Source organism: Populus nigra, chromosome 7 (genome assembly GCF_951802175.1).
Source record: "Populus nigra chromosome 7, ddPopNigr1.1, whole genome shotgun sequence".
Lineage (NCBI taxonomy): Eukaryota > Viridiplantae > Streptophyta > Magnoliopsida > Malpighiales > Salicaceae > Populus > Populus nigra.
In genome coordinates this window covers 19951185-19971738 of record NC_084858.1, presented here as the reverse complement: position 1 = coordinate 19971738, position 20554 = coordinate 19951185, and the positions used below count along the sequence as shown (strand labels likewise).

Here is a 20554-nt window from a genome sequence, read left to right as displayed (position 1 = left end):
AATTTTATACTTGATTCAGTTTTTCACGATAACTTCCTGAGCTGAATTGCATGGGCTTGAATTTAGACATTATCTCTTAACTTAGTTTTTCTTACGAAACAAATCTTCTATTTGAATAGAGCACCCTCTAAAAGTCAATAAATGTAGGAGTAATACAAATGAAAGAAAAGAAGAACAAAATCGAGGTACGTGATTATTGAATGAATTTGTGTGAAACTCTTGAATGAACTTCAATGTCTTGAACTTGAATAACATGAAAGTTTACGGTAACCTAGAATATTTATAGACTTTGATTAGATACCAATCAATATGTGCCAAATCCAAGCAATGTCGTAGGTTACAGTTAGATACCGAATGTTAAGCAACCAACTCAAGGAGTTTTGGAACCTTAATGGAAGAAATGAAAGGAGATTGTAAAGCAAATTATTCAATATGAAACCAACTTTATTAAACCAATGATGGCAATAATACAAATAAATACAAACCTAGGCAGTAACCCCCAACAAGTAATTGGATGAGAGTTCATGCGAGGTAATATGAATGCGAATTTTCCCATGATTTAACTACTTTAATGGAGAGAAAATGTCTAGGCAATCGATCACTGTTTTGTATACGTCGCTAATGATGAGAGATCGTAATACCCTGCAGGCTGAGTTGGAGCAACTGGGAATGCTGGAGTAGGCATAGTTGCTTTGGTCTTTGTCATGCCATTGATTGGAGCTACTGGACCGGGCCTATACATGCTGCATATAATTTACAAGCATCGAATTGTTTAAGTATATGTGGCAAAACCAAACCTTATAAACAAGCATCAGACTCATTCAACAAGCAATTATCTCTGAATGAAAGATGAAAGGGTAGCAGCATCCGCTTTACAGAACTTTCAAGCTGTATCAGGCAACTTGCAGAGACTAATTTTACAGCTACCTTTTAATGCTAAGATAGTCAAGGTAATGAACATGCATGCATCGTTAACAAAATCCCAAAATTTACACAAGACTGCATATCTGTGGAGTAGGGAAATGATCCTTCTCCAGTCTCATATCTATGAAAAATGGGGCCACTAAACCAGTTCACTCTTATTTGCCACCACAATATATTGTCAGAAAGGTATGCTAATTCAATTGCGGGGCATAACCCTCATTCTGTAGTAACATGATCTTTTTGCTTCAGGTTTTGACTACTCTCAGTGTTGATTATGTCAACTCTAAAACTGTGAGATTTCATCGCTTAAATTAACTTCGAAACTTAATTTTGGAATCATAAAGTTATTAAGAACCAACCCAGAAAGATCAAAATTATAGTTAAAAACTAAAAATGAATTCAGCAATAAATAAATGACTGGACAGGAGCCCTTAGCATGCTACCTTGATATCGGAAAATTAATTGGGTTCCCTGCAGAATACACTTGTTGGCTGCTTCCCATCTGGTGCAAGGAGACAACAATAGATGAGAGATGGAGCTTTTCAAACAGAAAAAAACATGGGGTTAACATTTAAAAGCTCAACCTGCATATATTTTTGTGAATCAGTGATTGGCATCACCATCCCAGGAACTTGATAGCCATAGCTTCCCCAACTCTGAGCAGGTAAGTGAATGCCATTGGAACTGGGTCTATGTGATTTTAAAGGAACGGTGTGGGATCCATTGCCAGACCCTGCTGCAGTAGCCATAATGAATTGTTGTTGTTGGGATAACATTTTTGCAAGTTGCTGTTGATGGACAGAAAATGGAGACACCATACTGGACTGCATAATCCACCAACGAAATGATAAGATGAACATGAATCTCTTTTGAGCAAGCAAAATAATAAATGATGAAAATACAAATGGACTGTTGTATATCAAAAATACCATAACGCTATTTTTCATATTTCATTTTAGCACATAATAGAAGACTATATATGGAAACAGAAACTCCACTTCTGATCCCTCTTACAGAAAATTAAGAAAACGCCTTTACTCCAATTCTAGGCAGAACAACCAACTGGGAAGTTCACAGATATGCCATAGATGACCCAAAAAATAGAGCGGTGTCTCTGATAAATCATCTATCATGATAGCTTTGTGATGAAAACCCACACTCACACAAAGGTGTTACTAAAATCATCTGCCATAATCACGCTGAACACACACAGCTCTTATTCTTAACAATTTTTTTGTCACATGATCAGTGAATGGAATCTTTAGTCCTCCACAATACCCGGATCCATATTTAATCATGGCATTTTTTTTCAAAATATATACCTTGTCGAAGAGGTTCATGATATCATTATTCACAGCCTTTAGGGGTTTCTCCAAAGATGGTGAAGTTAAGTTCGATTGTGTCATGCTTTCAATAAAGTTTGATGAACTACTTCTCTCTGGTGTAGATTTTGCATCAGCAGCTGCAAGCAGGTCCAGAGAAAAGATTATTGGTAAAAAACAAGCTAAGAGGTGATTCTTAGCAGCTATGGACCTGGCAAGCCAGGATAAATTGGAAAAAAGTATCTAAGTATCAATGATTTCTTTCATGAAAATTATTAGGAGCAGGAACTCACTTTGGAAACTGGCCCATCCATTATCATGAGCAGGAGTCGTGGAATCACTCTCCCTAGAATCATCCATGCAAAGCAAATTAAAAAGTTCAGTTGCATAATCAACTTTTGGAAGTGTTACAACTTTGGTTGCACTTTCTTCCTTCTTTGCCAATTCAGCTTTTGGGGCCGCTGGTTCTGACTTCTGCACAGGTTCTTTTGATTTGTTGTCATGTGCCGCCTGTTCACACAGTCCATTAGTTTATTTGCATGCAGTGCTAGCAGCCAAACAACACATATTTTTGCACATGTTAGACACACACGATGACATTTAACATAAGAAAAAGAATGATAAGCCATTTCTCTCTAATTGTCTACTGCAATTGATTTATCTGACCTCTAACAATCAAATGGTTCCCCAAATGGAATCATGTCTTCAGAACTATATTGATCAGACAAAACATCCTAAATATATTATCTTTTTGAGTTTTCAAGATCTTGAAGAAACAGTTTTTTTCCAATATGTTCACAAAATGTCTCTTTCTACCTCCTCATCTCTCAAATAATTTTTTTTTTAAAAAAAAACATAGCAACCCCAATTTAACAACTTGCATCAATTTGTAATTATTGTATAAAACTTTTAACAGTTGGGAAATGCGTGGCAAAATATAAGCACACTTGAAATACTTTTCCATTTGTGTAATATGATCTCCTTTGTTTGATTCATACGTAACTTACATACTTAACTAAAAAGGTACCAGCAGAGAGAAGGGTAATGGATGTTGCTGAGGAAACAAAGGCAAGCAGAAGCGAAAGTGTATCTACCTTTTGAGATGCTTTAACAGCCAATGGGGTGGAAGCTTTAACAGGCAATGGACTGGATGCTTTAACAGGCAATGGAGTGGAAGCTTTAACAGGCACTGGAGTGGAACTTTTGGAAGAAGGACTTCTGCCATTGGTAATGGGTGGACGAGTAACTTTCCTCTCCTCTAAAACATGGTTAGTGTCATTCATTTGGCCATGACCACTACTTCTTGTTGGAGTCTTCTCTCCATTCACCCTTGAAGGTGATTTGGCTTTTCCATCCCTAGGAACCCATCTCTTCTCTTCATATCTAACATATAACATAAGCATCCTTAAGTTCAACATCAAGTAGAAAAACTAATGATATCTGACAAAGTCAAGAACAATATCAATACTTGAGACTGGTAACTCTACAAAGTCATACTTTGCCCGAATGAAATACTCAAGTACAACTCTGTCATATTTAGGAGGCAACTCTGCTTCCCAATAGTTATTCGATCTCTCGTTCCCCATAGCTGCGGACAACAAGAAACAAAAACCTGATCTCAGATGCAACTTGGCTAAATCAAAAGGAAAACAATTCAGTGTAATAATAATCATGCTTACATTGAATAAATGCAATCTGCCCTGGAAGCCATGTGTCTAAAGTGGCAGATCTAACCTGTGTCATGGTCATAAAGAAGCTGAATAGGCATGTTGTAAATTAATGCACTAAATAGTTTCAAAACTTGAATCTTGGATGGTCTTCACTCTTGACTTGAAAAAAAAAAATACTAAATATAGATAAAAGGCTCCACCTTTGATATGTGTACTCCTAGACTCCTGTGGATACCTGAACACTGCATGCATATGAAGATTCCTAGATTCACGCTAGCCCATCGAGGCCCTCTGTATAGAAAATGAGACAGCATTACAAATTGTAAATCCTCAAACCCATATATTAGGATACTCTACTAACAGGCCAGTTCCCGATAGGAAAATCAGTGTAACAATAGAAAGCTCAACAATCTGAAAACCCACATTATTTCTTATACACAATACATGTTGCGCCCGGATACCTACTTGCTTTTGCAGTCAGCACACTCTCTATTCTCTGGTAATTTAAGGAGGCTTTCCAAGATCTGAAATCAAAAGAGCCACGGAGGTGAATCTCATTTTAAATTAATGATACCATGTACACTACATATTACAAGGAAGTTATTTGTAAGGCCATGATGCTGGCTAAGAAAAAGAAGGCAGTACAACAATCACAGAGCTTTGGTTAGCATATTGCAGAAGACAGTCCTCATTTCTCAAAATGTAAAAATCTTATTTTTATTAACCTTTTATTTTGCAAAAATCATCATTGACTTCTATGGTGATGGCATATGGCATAAAGCATGTGAATATCACAATAACAACTTCAAAAACATACTACAACTCATTGAAAATGATAGGCAACATGGATATGATATCTAATAAAAAAAGACAGCCCTACAAGTGTTGTTGCACAAAATCCATAGTGAAAGAATCACCAACTCAGCAACTCTTATCTAGTTACAACTAGCCACTAATTGAGTCAGCCATGGCATCACCACCAAACACCTTTGACAGCTATACTATGAATCTTAAACAAGTTTCTTTCCTTATTCACTCATTTCTTAATATAAATCATAAACAAAGCAATCAATTCCTATTCAGAGAACTCACAAATGTTTAATTTGAAGAAAAAGCCAATTCAAATTGTGGAACAGGAACATATTTTCAGACAACAAGTGCAAAACAAAAGAGATTAACGATGACTATGTCCTGCTTGTAACTAGCCAATACATTTAAAATCCATAGAGACAAAAGCAAACCCAAGAAACCCAGTAAGCTTTTACTACAATGAATCTAAGACTTAATAAAAGAAAGTCTTTATCAAAGAAAAAACTCATAATTCCAAACTCAACCAAAAAGAAAAGGAAGCAAAACGTTAAGTCAGAAAGAAAACGAATATAAAGAAGAGACCTTTCTGTGCTTTGCATTGAGTTCTTTCGAAACATTAGCCTTCTCGTTCATGTTTTTTGCGCGCTCTCTCTCTCTCTCTCTATCTATCTATCTCTATAAGAAAAACTGATTCTTTCTTTGTATGGAGGCTTAGAATCCAAGAGAGACCAACCGTACAGAGAAAGGAAGTTAAAATGTATGGGAGAGGAGGAGGAGGACGAGACGAGAAGCCAAAGTGGACTCTTTTCTTTCTCTTTCGCTTTGCTTTAGTTTTTGAATGGTGACCAGCGTGACTTGCACGCGTTAAATGGGAACGAACCAATTTTGTGGGGGGGCTAAGAATCACATATGGTCCCTCAATGTTTAGTATTTGTTCAAATCAACTTTCTATAACTTATTTTTACAAATTGAACCTCCTAAGTCGTGGGTCTTAATGGTAATTCACAATGAAATGACAATGCCTCCATCATAATTATGATGGAGTTAAAAATCGTCTCATCGCCATCCCTAGTTGCCATGGATACATATATAAGCGAATTGATAATTGATAAATGTTAAGAAAAGGACTAAATTGAATAAGGAGTAAAAGTTCAAAAGTTGATTTGACCAAACTTCAACACTTAAAGGACCAATGCATGGTTTTATCCTTTTGGTGTTTGATCATTGATGTTCTCTTTATGCATTTATTTATTATTTACCCTTTCTTCGATGGTGACGTGGCGCGTCCACGCGTGGATAGGTGGGCATTTGCCATCCCTAGTTGCCATGGATACATATATAAGCGAATTGATAATTGATAAATGTTAAGAAAAGGACTAAATTGAATAAGGAGTAAAAGTTCAAAAGTTGATTTGACCAAACTTCAACACTTAAAGGACCAATGCATGGTTTTATCCTTTTGGTGTTTGATCATTGATGCTCTCTTTATGCATTTATTTATTATTTACCCTTTCTTCGATGGTGACGTGGCGCGTCCACGCGTGGATAGGTGGGCATTTGCCGCCGCTATTTTTTTCCTCATTGAAAATGATGAAGGAGACTCCAAGAAGAGAATTTCTTTCTTTCTTTATTTTTTTTTTGTCCTTATAATTTTCCTATTTCGCTTCTTGGACCCAAAATGAAATCATGGACAATGCTTGCAAGCAGCATCTTTCGATGAATTTTTGTGTCCATTTAATGTTTCGATGAATGTTCTAGACGTAAAGATTATTTTTTAAAAATAATTTTTATTTAAAAATATATTAAAATAATATTTATTTTATTTTTAATATTAACCTATTAAAATAATAAAAAAATATTAATTATTTTTTTTAAAAAAATATATATAGTCCAGCTATACTTTTAGACGCTGCACTAAAAAATTAAAGATTTTATTTGATAATATTTTTTTATAATTTGAATTTTTTTATAGGATAATTTTATTCTATTAGGGGCATGGTTTTAAAACTCGGCTTGGTGGGTCAACCTAGGACCCAGCCAATTCAAGGCTGGAACGGGGCCGGGTTAAAGAAAAAATAGAAAAAAAAAACTCAATGTGACCCGGTTGACTCGGTAAGGTCCGGTCAAAAACTCGATTGTAATTCGTTGACTTTTATTTTTTTACTAAAACAATATTATTTTAATTAAAAAAAATTAATCCAAATAATTCGGTGACCCGATCATAATCCACTTACCTCATCAAAATCTAGAAAGAATCTTAGCCTGGACTGATGTAAAAACTATGAGAGACTTTGATCTCTTCCCTCCTGTGATTCTTGGTTTGCCAAGGATCCATCAATCAATCAAGAGGTGTGAATAAATTAGAAATCCTTTAGAATTGTAAATTCAGTAAAAATAACTTTTTTTATATAATATAACAAAAGAATTCGATTACTTCTGTTATATAAAAAATTTACGTGGAGGACAATTGATTGAAGACAATAATGTGATGACAGATGTTTCTTATTAACAAATCTCAAGTGTACACGTGGGTGTTTGGCTTAGAGGTAGATTTTATTTTTTTGAGTAAAAAATATGTTTTTATAGTTTTTAAAGATATGATGTGTACTTAAAAAGTATTATATCTTTGACAAAAAATCACCACATCTATAAGCCAAACATAAGAGTTACGCGGCAAAAAGGGTCTAATAAACACTATGGTTCTTTTTTGTTTTCAACATTTGTGTAGAGGAGGCGTGAAATTTACATTAATATATTATTATTTTATGTTTAATTTTATTAATTAAAATATGAATGATGGTACTTAAAATTAATTAATGTGAATAGTAATATTTAAAATCATGATTATTTAATTATCAAGACTATAACATCATATAAAAAATTAATTTAACTCAATAATTAAAGTTATTAGAATACTTCTAAGAATAATTTTATATATTGAAATTCTCTTGTAACCCTTGATGGGCACTACTTAGATCAAATCCTAGTAATTGGATTCTTATTGGATGGTTTTCCATTGTAATCTAAATGTGACTTATGCGGACAAGATGCAGGATCCTGTCCATGTCCTATGCTTGAGAATTGAAAAGCATAAACCAAAAAAAATAAAAATGTTAACGTTAATTACTAGTATTTTTTCACAGCCACATTTGTCCATGGAAAATCTCTCCACGTCAAATGTTGTCATCTCCAAATCTCGTACATGAAATCATAGGAGTAGCATTTGAATCTTTGTAGCAAAGTTATTGAATCCGAGCTCGGTCCAAGCTATAAGTTAAATAAATCAAATCTCATTAGTAAAATATAAAACCTGTTATATGGATTGAGTTTGATAAAATTCTCTCTTTTTTTTTTTAATTTAATATAAAACCTAGTTCACCCTCGTCTTGAAAACAGTGATTTTTGTAATATTTGAAAATTCAAATTCACGTCATGACTTGCATGCATTCTCCACTGCATTCAACAGGTGTAGAAGAATATTTGCCTTTTAATGCACTCATAATCTTATCAAAACAGTTTTTCTTGACTTTGTTATCGTCTGTTCAGCCACCTTCAATTGGTAAAAGAGAGAATGAGAATGACAGAAATCCACCATGTTTTTAACACTGTAGCCCTTCACCAATACTCGTTGGAAGATTTGTCAAGGTAGCCTTAACTAGGCCTGAAACCACCCTGATTAGGATAAGCTTGAGCTTAGTTATAGCAGTTTAGGGTACACTCCAGCATGATTCAATTGGTTTATTGAGGTCACCATTGCTAGCTGCTAGGAACAATGCTAATGGATCGGGATTTATCAATCAATAGTTTTTAAAACAAAATCTTTTGTTAAGCTTGAGTCCCAGGTATAAAATCCTTGAAGGTTTTAAAAAACATGAGCCCAACTGCCCATAGGCTGGGGAGCAGCGCCCGAACCCGGCGTTGACTGCATGTGGGCTCTCCTTTGAGCGCTGAGCCTATCGTCCATGAGTTTAGATCGCTTAGGCCCTTTTTTAAACGCCTCCAGGGTTCAACCGTGCAACCCGAGCTCTTTTTTCTTGATACCTTCCACGGGTCTCTTAAGATATTTTTTCGAGACCTCATATGTATTTTTAGAAATTTTTTTAAAACCAATCCATTTTAGGTTTTACTCTCTCCATACCCCTAAATGTATAAAAATCTCTTATGACCTACCGTCTCTTCATCTAATTAATATTTGTGTAAAAGATATTTATTTTTTATTAATATACATGTAATAAATATTTATCTCTCATTAATACTATTATGGCAAAATTACATTTTAACTCCTCCACCCAAATAAAAAGACAAGATTTATACGTTATAAATATCTTATGAATCACATAGGTAAATGGTTCACAATTTCACAATTCTTAATATTTTTAAAATATATATTTTTAAAATTTATATCTCTAAAATATCATTGTATATTTTCTCTTTAAAAAGATACTTGTTTAAGCATCTGAGAGTCTCCTAACCTTTCATAGGAGATGTTTTGCATATATATAACTTCCAACATCAAGCTACACCTATTTTGGCTATTTTAACTAGATTACAAGAACTAACTAATTAATTAATTTAACCTCGTTGCTAAACAACTTGAATTTTGTTACATCATCAAATGCCATCTTGGAATTGACTTCAATTACGACAAACAATATGCTTTGAAATTTCAGAAGAAACCCTCCCACATTGATGGCCATTTTGAACTTTAATGGAAGTGTTAGATGACATTGTTGAAGAGGTTTCTTGGGTTCCACGAGTAATTTTTGTCTTTGTGAACATGGAGGGACCTGATTTACTTCTCCGAAAAGTGCATCTCTAGACTTGGTGCAAGAGACTCGACTGTAATTCTAATATCAAGGACTTGCTTAGTGTTGAATATATAATCCATGAAGGGAAACACTAATTTTACAAAAAAAATTAAAGTGAAAATACACTCCAAATAATATTAAATTTAATCACCCAAAATAATTAAATACCACGCTATCAACATTCTACATCAGAGCTAAAAAAAAATTGTATATGCTTTATGATTAATTAAAACTAATAACTAAATTATTAATATAACTAAAGTATTTGTTATTTTAAACAAAAAATGGATATAATGTGATTGCAAAATAAATGAAAAAATTAACAATTTCTTTTAATAGAAATACTCGATTGGTACAATAAAACAAATCTGTATATTAAAATGAAAAATAAATAAATTAAGATCCATGTTCTCAATTGAAAGAAAGTGAAAGTTGGTGCATCAACATTGCAATTTTCCTTCTAGAAAGCGGAAAAATTAACAGAATTTTGATGGATTGGAAGTCTTAAAAAAGTTGATGTACTAGAATGAAAATAATTAAAACTCAGATACTCGATTGAGAAAAAAGTGAAAATTGATGTACCAATAGTTTAATTATCCCTCCATAAAACTAATATCACCGGAAAATCCTATGGAAACAGTAGCATTCAAGTCCTTCTTGAAGACCAATAGTATCCTTTTTCCAGCTGCTTTTACATTGGTGCCAACAACCTCAGCTAGAAAACCTTCACAATGTTTCCAACAAACATTAGCTCAGAAATCAAAGCCAATTTTGGTTTTTAAAAGCAGTCTACAATTAAGAATCTAGTACCATATGGAAAGTTGTACCAGCTCCATGATTGAAATTAACATAAATCAGTAAGATCCAGGTGCCCCATGATTGTGTCACAGAGCTAGTTTGAATAATCAAAGATTTTGAGGTTCTTAAAGTCTCCAAGAGAGTACCCATTTTCAACTTTTTCCTCAACATTGCTTTCAAACAACCCTATTCGCAGTCTGCCAAGTTTTTTGCATTGAAGTTTCTGGTAATCATCAACAAAATTGTATAGAATAGACAATACAGCAACATTTATTATATCTTCTGCAGCATGGCCATCTAACCAAAGAAGCTAAAGAGGAAAAGTGGGTGGAGTGCGCATTAACATAGGTATACACCACATATTACATAAAAGTATAGAGCAAACCTATGGAAATGCATTTCCTAGCATGTGTTGTGCCTTGTCCCCTCCATGGTCTGGAATTCTGGACAAATCACTCTCTTTTTTTCAGCATTTTTGTTTCCACTTCTCCACTATAAGGTGCAACATGGTATGCATACTGTTGGAGAACAGAGAAGACAACCATCTCCAAAATTACCAAGACATTCTGAAAAGCTTCTTCAATGTGCTCCACATCCAACCAAAAATGATGAGACCGAATGATGCCCGCCGAAACAAGCATATCAAGCACTATGCCCTGCACATGGTCAAAGATGGCATTTATGAACAAGTGACGGCATCTGTGTGCTATTAATTAACATAGAAGAAAGATAATGGGGGATGAAGGGCAACAGTGGGAAGTGATCTTGTTCTTTGGTTCTATATTGAAAGGAAAACATAAATAAAACTGGGTAAAACTAATATAGGGAAAGGGAGATTATAGCAGACTGCAAAGTGTTGAAGACAGAACTCAGAAGGAAGTTGTAATCCCATGTGATCTGGAGGTGCACAAACCTAATAGACAAAAACCTAAATACACTTCAGACATTTATAGCCACAACTATAGTCCTCCTGATCTATTCTAGAGAACAAGTCAACCCACTTACTCAGTTCTAGAACTCTGATTGGACAGACTTCAAATGCTTGAAGGTAATTTAAACAGCATTTGCAATGAATTCCCCTTAAGGCATTCTAAAGGTCCCTAGAACTACAAAATGTGTTAATTATGCTGCACAGTTCTATTTCAAGGTTTCTAGAGAACCTCCAAATGGAATTTAATCAAATATGCATGGTCCTGATCTCAAATTTAAAAGCATAAACAAACAAGATACAACCATCCTTTTTCAAACAAGTATCCATATTGGGAAGCACTGATCTGATATATTCCAGCCAATTAAAATCTGAAGCACCACACACCATATAACCCAATAAAATTTGAATCTGAACTATCTGAAAACGAAAGATTCAGAGATCATGTAGAGCAGTTTTCCATTATCATGGTTCTGTTTTTAGTGACTAGCAGAGGCCCAGCCATTTTCTTCTTAAATAAACCATGAAAATGCTATTTGCACAAGGTCCCAAATGTCTCCAAGATTGTAATAATTGGATTTACCAAGAGTACTCTCCTTTTGTCTATTCTATCAGGGCTAAGAGAGATTTGGTTGGTTTGCTTTAGGTTCTTAGGGGCTCCTTTTGTGCTCTTGGAGCCCTCAAGGGTTTGATTTGCATCTAGGGCTAAAAACACTCCCTTGATGAGAAGCTAAAAGAGTATGGGAAGGATATTTACCTGCCAAAAGCAAAAGAAGACAACCCCCTTGATGCATAGGAACTTTGCAAGAGGCTTGTGTGGTGCCAATTCTTTTGCAAACACATGGTAAAACAACACCAGAGAGTACAGAGCCACTGAAACCGAAATGTTAAGGATAATGGTGAATGTCCAACTCAACCAACTAGGGTAAATCCCAAGCATTTGCAGTGTTATCATCAAGATGGAACATATTGGGCGAATGATGACAAATTGCCATGTCCAGTGTTTGAGGAGCACTAAATTACGGTGGTCTAGCCGCGCTGTGCGAGGCTGCATTTTATGAAAACATAACGTGTCAAAAATAGCTATGGAAACTTGGATGGACAAGTCTAATGGTCGCATTCCTCTCATGACACCCTTTAGAGATGTAACTTTTATATGTTATATATTATGTATTATTTATTATAAACAGGAAAGAAACTGCAGAAACCATTTCCATACCACAAAAAGTGTCATTGGGAAGGAATGGTGAATTTCTCTTCCTTTGACCTCATCTGGCACAATATTTTTGCTAATGGATATTTTCAGGTAACTATACATCAATGCCAAGAACTTGGCAATTACCTGCAAGTAGAAATGAGAAACTAGAAGTGATGTAACAAGCGAAACAAGCCACAAGACATAGTTAAATCACAATTATCACATTGCAAACTCACCAAAGCCTCATAGCATTCCTTAACTGAATCCAAAAACGTGAAGAATGCTTTACTCCCCTGGATATCCAACAAACCCATGTAGGAATCAGCAGCATATATGGGAGCCATAAGGATGATAATTATTATGGCCTTCTGTTCCTTTGGGTTTTTCCAGTAAAAAAGATGTTGAGATAAAAGCTGCACTGTAAAATGCAGTGAAAGCAGCACACAGAATCCACACCCCAATAGGGTAATCTGTCCACGATCCATACTACTGAAATCCATCATTCAACAGCAAATCGAGAAGCAAGAATCTGCAAAAGAACATTAGCAAGTAATCAGAACCCATACAACCAGTTCTCAGTGGTAGGAATGAATTCAGTAAGTTTTGCTTGGACAGATCAAAGTCAGACAATAAATAAGAACAACAAGATAAATTCTAAAATAACTGCACAATGGCAAATGGTGATAGCAGGAACATTCCACTACTATTTCTCTTATAGCGAACACTTCGATCTATTACTGGAAAACATCAATTTAGAAATTTGTGGACGATAAATGTGTGAACTTCATGGATATATCAAACTTAGGGTAAAATACATATCCATGCATATAAGCACACAAGTATCAAGATCTACAGTAAACAATTTCAGGGTTGGCAATGATGGAGCATACAAATACGAATCCTCTAGTTCCAAAAGAAACTCAGCTATTTAATACACCAACGAAATTTTAAGTGAAAATGAAGCCCATTACGAAAATAAAACCTCTAAAAAACAAACCAACAATCCAACATAATCACCAAAGTTTGGTTTACTTGTATAATTCTTTCTTAAGATCATGAATTTAAAGATATATTGGGAACTTCATCAATCTATAACTGTGGCTGTAATGTGTGTACACTTGTGCACATATACAGATGCAATAGGCACATGTATTAAAATTTTACAGTAATCAATTTCAGAGCCATGAACAATGGCAGGTCTAAAACGCGATCAGCTAGTTCCCCAAAAGAATTAGTCTATCTTTATTTAGCTAAAAAACAAATAGCTAAATTGCTAGTGAAGTAAATTATATAAATAGCCTTCTAACAATCAATTTTGGCTCACTTATATAATTCTATTTCTTAAAATCGTGAAAAATAACAAAAAAGTTTCCATCTTTATGAACATTTATCTCTGAAGGACACTTGAAAAGAGCAAAACAGAAATACGATGGACAAGCCAATCATAACAATGAAGTAAATACAGCGCATAAAAAACAGTATTTATCATTGCAAAATCATCCAGTTAAAGAACCCACTTTGCAACATTACTGCACAACAGAAAACATAATCACAGATTAATAACTATATTCAAGAAGCAACAGAAAGCACAATTATTGATTAATCCCATGATTCTGCAGTGATCGAAAGATCTTAAATCAAACCACAGACTTCATTCTGGTCAAAACTTCAGCAATCATTTCAATAAGATTCCAACTTTAATGTAATCTTAAAAGAATTGAACAAAGTATAGTTTTTGAGGTTTCTTTAAGAAACGCTTACAGAATCGAGATGAAGTGGAACTGAGATTTTCTTGAATGGGTTTTTTTTTTTGGTCTTATTTTTGGGATTTTGTAAGAGAAACCCAATGTTTATTTTAGAAGATTCACTGATTGGAGTTGAACAAAACCGCAGATAACTGTTCCAAGCACATGAACATATGGTCCTGTTAAACAAGTCCACGTTTTGTTTATTCAACCATTCCACGTTTTTTGGTCCTTATAAGGCCAATCCAGATCAAGAAGAGATCAAGATTCGGGCTGGCTCCTGTCAGAACTTGACACCTACAAGTCTGCCAAGGCAATTAAAGGGATAAAATGGGAGAGATTTTTTCTTTCTTTTTTGCCTCCTCTCTCTATCTAAAGAAGGGCCAAGGCCCTGTTTCGAGGGAACGAACACCCTGAGGTGAACAAAACTAAAGTTGAAGAGGACTGGTGCATGGTAAAAGCCCAAACTATTCGTCAAATGTTTTCAAGTGTTTAGTGCACGGATTCTTAGATATTCAAAAATGTTATTTTCTAACTTTTGCAATATAATGTAATTTATGATATTTCGGTGTACAATAAACTTTTTTTTGGTTAAAATTTTTATAAATACCAATAATTTTGAAAAATAAAATGGTTTGACATGTTACATCCGACAAACATGTTAAATCTAAAAAATTTGAACTTTACAACAATCAAGTATAAGAATAAGACAATGTAAGTTTGATAAACATGTCAGATCTATAGAACTTAGATTTGGTAGTCAGCCAAGCCCAAGTTCTATAGATTTGGTAGCATGCCAAACTCAAAGCACATGGATTCAACTATTACAAAGTTCTAAGATTATATGTCTAATCCTAGACGATCCTCTAAAATAAAAGTATTAAAGACATAATAAATTATCATGCCTTTTCATTTAGAATAATTATTAATATTGATCTAATGATTTTTTTTTATACTTATAGGTATATAAAAGGTTTTTTAAGGAACCTGTCATATTCACTATCTCATTAATGCTATGTAAGATATATCTGTCTCTTATTAATGTCGCTGAAAGCATAAGACTTTTTAGTCTTTTATTTCTCTGAAAATAACAAGGTTTAGAGGGTATAAATATTTCTTAAACCATCGAGGTAAAGGTTCAGAACTTTTTATCTTTTAAGATAAACTCATATAGATTTTATAGCATTAACCAACTTAAAACTCAATAATAAACATATTTTTTTCTTGAATTTAAGGATTTTTAAGTTATCTATTGTTTTTCTTATAAATATATGACTTTATTATTAAAGGGTATTTAAATTCTCCTTAACTAAAATTATTTTTTATAGGTAATTAAGTTTTGACCGTAAGCCAAAAATATATGCTTTGTTGTGTCAGAAGACGATCCTCCACCAGCTTATTCCTGGCAACCAAACTTAGAGTTCATGTCTCAAAATCCAGAAGTTCGCCTGACCTGTGAACAGGGATGGCTCATTGCTGCTATCAACTTTGCTAGCTTTGGAACTCCTGAAGGACATTGCGGCACATTCAGTCCAGGGAATTGTCATTCTGACATGTTAACCATCGTTCAGAAGGTAAGAATGACTTTACTTACTAAATAATCTGGAAGCTGTAATTTATGTTTGGATCTGAACATGGATTCAATGATTGTGTGTAACGCTATGATGACCCAAGTTTTCCACCAGGGTCTAGCTTCTGTCTCGATTTTCCAAGCATTTAGTTTTGGCTTGGATGAGTCCCATATTGCAGATGCTATATTAACTTAGGCTGTCCTTAATTACCGCTATGGGTTCCTTATCGTGATAAGACTTGAGAGGCATTCAATTCTTGTGCATTGCATTATAAATATTAAAGGATAACTTTCCGACAGAGACAAGCCCGAGTTTTGTTTCTTTTCTTATCAACTTCCACGTTGTTACATATCGAGTTTTGGTTTTCCAATCATGGTGCATTTGATATCATTCTCATAACAAGATTGTAAACACATTTTGATTTTATTCACTCAATTTATCATATCATGTGAAACGTGGATATAACTTGGGGGGTGGGGGTTAGGAGGATCGAGGACACAGCTTACAAGTAATTTTTTCGTTCCAACTTCCATGCCCTCTAGGAATTTTTTTATAGCAACTGTTGTTCAGTTTGAGTCAATTTTCTTAGAGCCATACTCCTGCATGATTAGCTTCATTCTAGGGTATTTTGTGCTTCGCTGTATGGCTGTATCTTATTCATAGCACCTTCCTCCTCTGCACCTGTTACATGTTTGAACGAAATTACAGGCTTGCTTTGGCCAAGAAGGATGTTCAATCCCCATATCAGCAGCCAAACTTGGAGACCCTTGTCCTGGAGTTGTAAAACGCTTCGCGGTTGAAGCTCTATGCAGTGAACGATTCCAGTTGCTGCTCTGATGGAAGAGAGCACTATAATGGCTCTTCAATGACAACTCTCCGGCTCTCCAAACTTGTTTTTAAATTTGTGATTTTGAGGGTTATGCATATTTCTGGAATAAGGATTTCACGCATCCATAATCAATGTCTTCTTACAGTTCCTTCACTATATCGTGTTTGTTCTAAATTAAAAAAAGCAAGATAAGTTCACATATGCGGACTTGTTCACCATGTAAACTTGCAAATCTAATAATCAAAGGTAAACTTGCAAATCTAATAATCAAAGGAAAATATAATTTGAGGTAGGATCAATCTCATTTTCAGACTCATGTGACTGAGCTAGTTTGCCCATCTCATTACAATTGTGAAGTTGGAATCAAAACTCAGGTGGTGTTCCGTCACTAGAGAGGGAGAGTTACTGAATTAGTTGTGTTATTCTTTGATTTTTACAAATTTGGCTTAATACAACACCTTTCCTTTTCTAAGCTTTGTTACTATGGTAGAATGCTGTGGCCTCAAGTTCAATTAGGATTCTCATCTCTGAAGAGGAGAGGCAGTGATTGATGAAGAACAGTGGGAGAAGATTAGGGTTCTATGGCCACCCTGATACATATAGGCCTTCCACTTCCAGTTGGAACACTTTCGATTCTGGACTATTGACAATGGTTATCGCTATGGCCCATGCTATTATTCCTGAGTGACTCTCTCTCTTTATTAAGATTGCGAAATAACATTAACAGTGCACTGTAAATCTATCTTTCTGCCCCATATTTCTGTTGTTTGAATGAGTCCATGAATGAGTTGTAATAAGAGGAGCTTTGAAATAATAAGTTCAAATGGATGACCCTTCAGATCAGGCCATCGCATCAAATTTTGTGAGGTTTCCATTCACTTCTATGAGAATATGTCTCGGTTGCTGAAACATCGAGTTCATAAACTGCATACGTAAATACAATGACTCGATATTTATTCCCTCATTACAGGCACCATAGACAGAAACGTTGCAGATCGACATCATGATTCACGACTTTGCTGTATGGCTATCAATAGTAGCATCATGCGACAAGCAGTATCTTACCAATATGCTGGCTACTTTCCATGAGCCGGTGACCCTCTGCTGCCTCAGATAATGGAAGATACTTGTACACCACAGGCTTCACCTTGCCTGCAACAATTGCAGGCCAAACATTCTTTTCCACCTCACTCACAATTTCTGCTTTGTTTTCCAGAGTTCTAGTTCGCAAGCCAGCAGCTGCATGCATGATCACCAACAACAGGTGTACTAGGGTCATGTAATCAATAGACGACAATAACGCTAAGGAAAACTAATACAAATGAAAACAGGAAAAGTGAAAAGTGAGGTGGTTTCAGTGCATTAGGTAGCATTTTGTACATAGGACTAGACGGGGTTAGACCAAAGAGCTTTACTTGTAATTCTGTTTGGTGCGCACATGGGGATGGATCAGACTGAACAGGATGGGACAAGGCTATTCAATACTGAACATGTAAAAATATAAATACATGATGCAATATCTAAAGGAGGGAGCAGATTTTAGATGTATGTTTGGATGTGTTCCCTTGCATGCATAAGTCTACACACTTCAATCAGATTGAGAAATAGGTTACTGAAAGTTGATTAACCCAAGAGAAAATAGTTCCTAGTCAAATATAGTTTTTCAGAATTCAGAATAATTTTCTAGAAATTGGTTTTTCAATCCATGAATAATTGAAAATAAAACATCTTCCCTTCAAATAAAAATCTTTTGACAGTTTCAAAGTAGCAATATTTGCTAAGCTAGCCAAAACTACCATAGAACAACTCAAAACAAATTTTATACACCAGAAATTGTTTGTATTATGAAATCTAGCATGTAATTACAAATGAGGAATTTAGAACATGAACCTTACTAGTAGAAGGGGAAAAAAAAAGAAGAGCCAAGAAACTTCTACAAGTAAAAACTTGTTCCAAGAAATTAATCTACTGGAGCATTCAACAAAAAGCAGATTCAACCAACTCCAAGCCTGTGGAATTCAAGCCCAATATAAAAGATGAGAAATGGTAATACCTTGCACTGTGATGCGCTTTGCAAACAAAGAAGCCAGATTTACTTGTGTCACAGCTCCACCCATGAAGCCAAGGAGAAAAAGCCTCCCATCAATATTTAAGCTGTCTACGTTTTTCTGAAAATAGGGTGCTCCAACACTATCCAGAATAACGTCAACACCTGCCATTAATAGCTATTAATTGGGTTTCCATTAAGAAACATATAATGCTATTAAAAAGTGAAGTATGACAGTGCTATTGATAGATTTATAAGCATCCAATCACATTTACAATTATACAGAACATACCTTTCCCACCCGTTTCTTCCTTCACTCGTGCCACAAAGTCCTCAGTCTTGTAATTGATGCATACATCAGCTCCAAGATCCTTACAAACAGCTAGTTTTTCCTCACTCCCTGATGATCACAGAACAAAATATTTCCCAATTAGCATAGCATGACCTCATAGAAAACTGATGAAGATGGATGAGAAGTGTGGGCTGAACCTGCCGTCACGAACACCTTAACCCCTTGATGTTTAGCTATCTGAATTGCAAATGTACCAATTCCACTCGAGCCCCCGTGAACCTGAAATTCCAAAAGTCCTTAGTTCAAAAACAAGCTAAGCATAAAAAAATCTGTGCGAATAAAGAGACAAACAATCTTAGATCATAAATATCACAATTATTAACCAAACAACTTATAAAACTTCTGTAGAGTTGCTCCATATTGATGAAGTTGTAAGCGAAAGTCAGAACATCCGTACATTCTCAATATGATTTTTCAACCAGTCTCCAATGTGTAGTTTAATTTTCATAGTTCCAGCTTTATAGCATAGAAAAGGGAAGCTTTCACAATCCACAGTTTTGCATTACAATTTATTTTAGGTCCCAAACCTATAACTCTAAGTGACACTACTGACTACACTCAACAGCAAAATTCATCAGAGCAGCACCAGATTAAAAAATCAACACGCATCAAAATGTTGAGTTGGATTGAGACAGAAGTTTACCAGGAACGTTTCCCTTGCAGACAGCCGACTCATCATGAAAACAGTTGACCAAACAGTGCATGCAACTTCAGGCAAAGCAGCAGCATCCTTAAGCGAAACACCTTGTGGAACAGGAAGTACTTGTCCTGCTGGAACAGCCACTTTCTCTGCATACCCTCCTCCACTAAGAAGAGCACAAACCTAGTATAACATAACACATTTTTCAATCAAGTAACAATATTTATTAAAAAAAAAATCAAGTCTTTGATGCCAAAATTCAATCTTTGATAAAAAAAGAAGAAGTAAAAACAACAATTTCTACAAATTTTGGGTTCTTGACAGAACTTGACTTTAACAGCTTCATATCAAAATCTGAAGTCTTTAAAGCCAAAAATTAATGCAAAACTTATCACTTTCTGTGAATTGGGTTCCCGAGGAAACTAAAAAATTAACAATATTTGTATAAAAAACACAGCTTTTCAAAGTCGAAATCCAATCCGTTGTCAGAAACAAGCAAAAACACCACTTCAAATTATTGCGTTCTTGAGGGAACCTGAAATGAATTACCTGATCACCAATTTTCCAGCGAGAGACATTTTTTCCGACAGCTTCAATGGTGCCTGAACATTCAAGACCAGGATATGGGCTAGCTCCTTTAGGAGGTGGATACTTGCCTTGTCTTTGGAGAGTATCTGCCCTGTTCAAGGCTGTGGCTTCTACTTTGATCAAGACTTCATCTTCGTTGATTTGTGGGTCTTCAACTTCTTGTAATTGCAGCACTTCTGGGCCACCTGGTGTAGTTATCACTACTGCTTTCATTTTTCTTGATACACTCCACAAAATAAACGGTTTTCGGTGACTTTGCAGGAGCAGGGATTAGCTACGTATCTGATCAGATTTATTAGAAAATATACAAGGAAAAGGACCTGC

The 20554-nt window shown here is 35.1% G+C and overlaps 4 protein-coding genes across 7 annotated transcripts; 1 reads left to right on the top strand and 3 right to left on the bottom strand.

The window, feature by feature from the left end:
* Window positions 1–423: 423 nt before the first annotated feature.
* LOC133698854 (ADP-ribosylation factor GTPase-activating protein AGD5-like) lies at window positions 424–5564 on the bottom strand. 3 transcript variants are annotated; one of them, XM_062121944.1, is made up of 11 exons: window positions 5309–5564; window positions 4382–4440; window positions 4117–4207; window positions 3926–3980; window positions 3744–3834; window positions 3341–3629; window positions 2540–2756; window positions 2247–2386; window positions 1509–1748; window positions 1368–1426; window positions 424–743 (listed from the first exon to the last, which is right to left on the bottom strand). In XM_062121944.1, exons 1-11 carry the CDS (start codon window positions 5357–5359, stop codon window positions 599–601), a joined length of 1437 nt encoding a protein of 478 aa, XP_061977928.1. In that variant the 5' UTR covers window positions 5360–5564; the 3' UTR covers window positions 424–598. The 3 variants fall into 3 exon arrangements, with proteins under 3 accessions (XP_061977928.1, XP_061977930.1, XP_061977929.1); XM_062121946.1 differs by lacking the exon at window positions 5309–5564 and adding an exon at window positions 4642–5251 and having other exon boundaries at window positions 4340–4440; XM_062121945.1 differs by lacking the exon at window positions 5309–5564 and adding an exon at window positions 4642–5251.
* Window positions 5565–10010: 4446 nt separating this feature from the next.
* Window positions 10011–14483, bottom strand: LOC133699292 (uncharacterized). Of its 2 annotated transcripts, XR_009843270.1 has the most exons (6): window positions 14220–14483; window positions 12695–12987; window positions 12480–12602; window positions 12018–12308; window positions 10718–10988; window positions 10011–10258 (listed from the first exon to the last, which is right to left on the bottom strand). XR_009843270.1 is itself a non-coding variant. In XM_062122498.1 (5 exons), exons 2-5 carry the CDS (start codon window positions 12959–12961, stop codon window positions 10785–10787), a joined length of 885 nt encoding a protein of 294 aa, XP_061978482.1. In that variant the 5' UTR covers window positions 12962–12987; window positions 14220–14483; the 3' UTR covers window positions 10522–10784. The 2 variants fall into 2 exon arrangements, 1 of the variants encoding a protein (XP_061978482.1); XM_062122498.1 differs by lacking the exon at window positions 10011–10258 and having other exon boundaries at window positions 10522–10988.
* Window positions 14484–15610: 1127 nt separating this feature from the next.
* Window positions 15611–16721, top strand: LOC133699294 (beta-galactosidase 6-like). Its single transcript, XM_062122499.1, has 2 exons — window positions 15611–15777; window positions 16483–16721. Exons 1-2 carry the CDS (start codon window positions 15628–15630, stop codon window positions 16609–16611), a joined length of 279 nt encoding a protein of 92 aa, XP_061978483.1. The 5' UTR covers window positions 15611–15627; the 3' UTR covers window positions 16612–16721.
* Window positions 16722–17387: 666 nt separating this feature from the next.
* Window positions 17388–20554, bottom strand: LOC133699291 (uncharacterized). Its single transcript, XM_062122497.1, has 6 exons — window positions 20192–20554; window positions 19646–19825; window positions 19140–19221; window positions 18943–19050; window positions 18657–18815; window positions 17388–17842 (listed from the first exon to the last, which is right to left on the bottom strand). Exons 1-6 carry the CDS (start codon window positions 20441–20443, stop codon window positions 17646–17648), a joined length of 978 nt encoding a protein of 325 aa, XP_061978481.1. The 5' UTR covers window positions 20444–20554; the 3' UTR covers window positions 17388–17645.